General features: G+C 49.8%; 1 protein-coding gene across 1 annotated transcript in view; it reads right to left on the bottom strand.

The window, feature by feature from the left end:
• Positions 1–780: 780 nt before the first annotated feature.
• CCDC25 (coiled-coil domain containing 25) overlaps positions 781–5,473 on the bottom strand; it is a 17,169-nt gene continuing 12,476 nt past the window's right edge. The window contains exons 8-9 of the mRNA XM_018569860.1: positions 2,360–2,405; positions 781–909 (exon numbers count right to left, since the gene is read on the bottom strand). Coding sequence (XP_018425362.1) covers positions 880–909; positions 2,360–2,405 — 76 coding nt within the window. The 3' untranslated portion in view covers positions 781–879. The remainder of the gene's footprint in view (positions 910–2,359; positions 2,406–5,473) is intronic.

The raw sequence follows: 5,473 nt of genomic DNA, 5'->3' as shown, positions 1-5,473 counted from the left end.
TCCATCCTCCCCTTCATTCTTCTATCTGACCTCCGTCCTTTCCTTCGGTCTTCTATCCAACCTCCGTCTTCCCCATCATTTAGCATTTTCCTCCTCACCCTGACTGTCTCTGGCCCTGCCCCTTTCATTCATTGGATTTAGTTCCTTCAATCATCCCATGTGGGTAGTCTGCACGCAAATACTGCCTGCCTTAAAATGCCTACTCCTGCAGACTGACACCCACCCATTTGATATTTGCATAACTCCTCCCAAGAGCCAGGCCACTGCTTGCATCAGGGCTCTTGAGGAGTACCAGGGAGGGTAAAATAAAAAGCAGATTAAACTTTAGAAGAGGTTTCGGCTTTAAATGTGATAAAATAACACCGCAAGATATTCGGCTAATACTTTAATTCCCGTCTTGCTTACGCATTGCACCCAAACATGGCGCGGAGCAAGATCGAGGCGAGTCATTGCCAGCAAGTTCCAGGGACGTCCCCGAGTGCTCACACCAAACAAAAGAAATTCTGCGTTCAGACGACGGCTAGAAAAAGATTTCCTTATGTCTTCCGAGAGAAAGAACAAATAAAAGTTTAAAAGTAGCAGCCCAGCGACGTGTGGGAGTGATGACGAGGGGGCGGAGCTTCCATCCGACATAGCGGTCATTCCTCAGCGCGTAGATGGGTTTGTGATTCGAGCGATGTCCTCAGCTCAGGGGAGTCATCCTCCGAATCCTCAATCTCCTCCATGTAACGGTAAAAAAAAAACATTTCGGGGTGCGAGGATGTTCCCGGAATCCGCTGACCAGCCAGGCCGGAAGTAAACGCTGGATGGAGTTTGACACGGAGAGGCTCCCGTCATGGTAGCATTGAGGAAAAGGGTCCCCGTGGTCACATGACCACGTTACATGAACTCGTCGGAGTCATTGCCGTCCTGCCGGGAGGTAAAATACAGAAATCAGAGATAACGAATAAAGACAAAATGCAGAATTATCCTCCTCATACCAGAGCCGCGTGTATTCTTCCTGATCTGTGCAGTGATCCCGTGTGAGACTTCCTGTAATAAAGACCGCTCACTCCTGCTCTCCCTCCGTGTGCAGGGTGATTGGTCTCGTCTCCTCCCCCCTTCTTTAATAAAGACCGGTCACGGCTGCTTTCGCTCCTTGTACAGGGTGACAGGTCTGGTCTCCGCCCCCTCCTGTAATAAAGACCGCTCACTGCTGCTCTCTCTGCTTGTGCGGGGTGACTGGTCTTGTCTCCTCCCCCTCCTGTAATAAAGACCGCTCACTGCTGCTCTCTCCTTGTGCATGGTGACTGGTCTTGTCTCCGCCCCATCCTGTAATAAAGACCGCTCACTGCTGCTCTCTCTCCTTGTGCAGGGTGAGTGGTCTTGTCCCTGCCCCCTCCTGTAATAAAAACTGGTCACTGCTGCTCTCCCTCCTTGTGCAGGGTGACTGGTCTTGTCTCCGCCTCCTCCTGTAATAAAGACCGCTCCCTGCTGCTCTCTCCTGCAGCTCACTGCTGCAGGGTGACTGGTCTTGTCTCTGCCCCCTCCTGTAATAAAGAGCGCTCACTGCTGCTCTCTCCTTGTGCATGGGGACTGGTCTTGTCTCCGCCTCCTCCTGTAATAAAGACCGCTCCCTGCTGCTCTCTCCTGCAGCTCACTGCTGCAGGGTGACTGGTCTTGTCTCTGCCCCCTCCTGTAATAAAGAGCGCTCACTGCTGCTCTCTCCTTGTGCATGGGGACTGGTCTTGTCTCCGCCTCCTCCTGTAATAAAGACCGCTCCCTGCTGCTCTCTCCTGCAGCTCACTGCTGCAGGGTGACTGGTCTTGTCTCTGCCCCCTCCTGTAATAAAGAGCGCTCACTGCTGCTCTCTCCTTGTGCATGGGGACTGGTCTTGTCTCCGCCTCCTCCTGTAATAAAGACTGGTTACTGCTGCCCTCTCTTCCTGTGCAGAGTGACTGGTCTTGTCTCCGCCCCTTCCTGTAATAAAGACCGCTCACTGCTGCTCTCTCCTGCAGCTCACTGCTGCAGGGTGACTGGTCTTGTCTATGCCCTCTACGACACCATGTAGTAGATGGACCAAATGTACATTTTAAGGCCAGACCGGAGTTCAGCAATACATATCCAAGTACAGAGCAACACTGGCGGTATTATTGACACTTTCCAATTAAATGATAAAAGATGTAAAAAAGGTTCCTTGTGTAATTATCTGGAGCTGAGCCCCGCCCTCTGCGTGCTGATGGCTCGCTTGTCACATAAACAGCAATCACAACCAGACCCCTCCAGTCCTGTTACGGATCCGTAGATCACATTGTTCTACTGCACTTTCATATTCTCCAATCAGCAAAGAGATTGAAGAGGAATTCCTGAGCTTACTAACCTGATTGGATGACATGTTTCCTGCCTGCATCAATGAGGAGTAACTCCTGAGGAGAGAAGAGCAGAGATGTTATTATATCCCTATAGAAGGGAGAGACCTTCGCCCTGTAACGTGTTGGCTGCATTTAATGTCTCTAAACAATACAAATTTTATACGAATCACCATCAGGCACCCGCGACTCAGTAGGTGCAATGCTCTGCAGGCTTCATTACATAGGAAATGCGCATTTCTCACGAGGTCATATTGATGCATTTACTATTTTTTTTGGTAGTACGGGCAGTACCCGGGTTACGAACAAGTTAGGGACTGTAGGTTTGTTCTTAAAAGGAGAACTATGGGGTCAGTGTTTTTCCCCATAGTTCTCCTAAGGGTAACGGGATGACACAAACTAGCGTCCTCCCGTCACCCTAAGCTCAGTATATAGGGAGCTGTAGCTTGCGGTATACTGAGACGCCGCAGCCGGGACGGACCCCGACATTGCTGTCGACATCCACCCAGCTGCGTGACTGACAGCTGGCTCTGCCTATCTAGAGGAAGAGCCAGCTGTGCCCGCCCCCTCCCCCGTCAAAGGATCGGACAGGGGAGGGGAAATCCCTGCAGGGAGCCGTGAGCGACACTCACCACTCTCTGCAGGGATAGATCGAGAAGTGAGCGAGCGGCGGTATGTGTTCTCTCACTTCCCGATGTATTGAGCCGACCTGTGACAGTTTCATTGTCACAGGTCGGCTCGAACTTTGAGGAGGAGTGAAAATCACTTTTTTGAGATAGTCTCTAGCACGTATCGCAATACCAAGCGCAGCACACTGGTTCACAAAATCACTCACAGTTTGTGAACGGCCGGACGGACGTCTGCTAGGAGCGGGAGGGCGTCTTAAGACGTCCTGCCCCTCCCCCCTCTCGTGTGCGGCACTCAGCACGCACACGAGAGGGAAAACTGTGAGCATGTAAACAGCCAGTGATGGCTGTTTACATACAAGTGATCAGGCGTCTCTAGAGATGCCCAACCGCTTGCAGGAGCTGCGGGTGTGCGGCCTCCCCACCCCCGTACCTCTGTCCCGCCGTCTCCTCGTCGCCGCTGCCATTCAAGAGGTTAATGTCATCCAACCCCCCCCCCCCCCCATACACATGCAAACATGCCTCGGGTGCGCCTATGTACGAAAACGACGATTGCGCCTATTATGCAGCACATGTTACGTATCGCCGCGAACGTCGGATAATTTTAGGGCCATCAATCACTGATAACACTAAACTGATGAGCGGTAAAAACGTGTCGCCTATGGCTAATTTTGGTTGCGGTCGATTTCGCGGGCGCGCGCAATTTTAAAGGTTGACATATTTAGTGTCTATTTACCCGACGTGACCCCGTCTTTTATATTATACCAAAAAATTGGGGTGAAAATAAATGTTTCATAACATTTTATAGGGAAACATGTTTGTTTTTACAAAATTTAGGGTACTTTTTTTGTTATATAGTAAAAAATAAAAACCCGCAGTGGTGAATAAATACCACCAAAAGAAAGCTCTATGTGTCCCCAAAAAATGGTATAAAATTCATTTCAGTACAGCGCTGCGTGACGGAATAAATGTCAGTCAAAGTACCGCAGCGCTGAACACTGAAAAATGGCCTGGAAGGGGGTGTAACACCGCGGTCTTCAAGTGGTTAAGTTACATTTCTATGTAAGTTGGAACAGGTACATTTTTTAAGTGTAATGTCAGCCCCCCCAATTTTGTTTTCTAGTTCTGGATAGCATAGGGAAGGGTTTACCCCCTGTAAAGTTTGTTTTGCTGTCTGTGCCCGTTCAGAAGATTTCACCTCACTTTCTGTCCCTGTGACAATTAAATCTTTCTAATGAGGATACAGACAGCAGTAAAAACCTCCCAGTGACCCCGGAAGAAGAGGCGGGCACCCCTCGCCTGCAAGTCTAACAAGAGCCAACTTCCTGTGATGTACGTACAGTACTACGAACCAGACCCAAAAAGGCGGGCACTCCTCGTCGGAACGAGCGCGGTAGCATTACAACTACTGGAATGCTGAGCAGTACCCTTTGGCTGCAGCCTGGGACCCCCCCTGCTGTACAGTAATAGCCTCTGTTTGTAACTCGAGGGATGCCTGTACCAAAGAAATTAGCACATCAAGGACCGGTTCACACCTGGGCGTTTTGTAGCGCGTTCGCACGCTCTGCAAAACGCTCAAACACCGAAATCCCATTATTTCCTATGGGCATGGTTCACACCTGGGCGTATTACAGGCCGTATGAACGCGCTACAAAACACCCTACACCCAAAGAAGTACAGGCGTTTTTGTTGTGCGTATCCATTGGGATACAGCCGGGTAGCCCTCGGAAACGCGCGGTAAAAACGTGCTGCAGGAAACGCGCATATTCGATACGCCTAGGTGGGAACCCAGCCTTAAAGGAGAACTATAGGGTCAGTGTTTTTCCCCATAGTTCTCCTTAGGGTAACGGGAGGACACAAACTAGCGTCCTCCCGTCACCCTAGGCTCAGTATATAGGGAGCTACACCTCGCGGTATACTGAGACGCCGCAGCCGGAGCGGATTTGCCCCCCCCCTGATCCACTGAGCCGCCCTGTGACAGTCTCATTGTCACAGGTCGGCTAGAACTATGAGGTGAGTGAAAAGCCCCCCCCCCCCCCTCATAGTTCACCTTTAAGGTGTATCATAGAAATCATGGACTGGCATAAAGTCATCACATCTATTGGTAACATGGTTACAAATGACCTAAAAATATACACAACTATACCAATAAATGCAATAAAAACAACAAAAACACAACGCCTGACGGAAGGCACCAACGCTCACGCCGCCGAAAAATATTCCTACGCAGCAAAACGGAATAAATGACAATGTCCAAATACACAACACATTTCAATGACTAATTGTAGTGGAGTAAGAGGCAAAGGGATGTGAATAGCATCAGAGTATAAAAACAGGAAACTGATTTACGAGCGGCTCCCTCTAGTGTGTATTGTGCAAATCTAGAGCAGACACACATCGTTGTACTGACCTGTGGATGCAAATTGTTTCTGGTCGATGTAATATTATCTTCAGACATGCATTGGTGACCTTGCTCATCATCGTTGGCTAGTGTCGCTG

This window comes from Nanorana parkeri, unplaced genomic scaffold, assembly GCF_000935625.1.
Source record: "Nanorana parkeri isolate BGI_ZX_2015 unplaced genomic scaffold, ASM93562v1 scaffold1413, whole genome shotgun sequence".
NCBI classification, from domain to species: domain Eukaryota; kingdom Metazoa; phylum Chordata; class Amphibia; order Anura; family Dicroglossidae; genus Nanorana; species Nanorana parkeri.
Note: the sequence above shows the minus strand (reverse complement) of the source record. Positions and strands in the feature narration are given on the sequence as shown.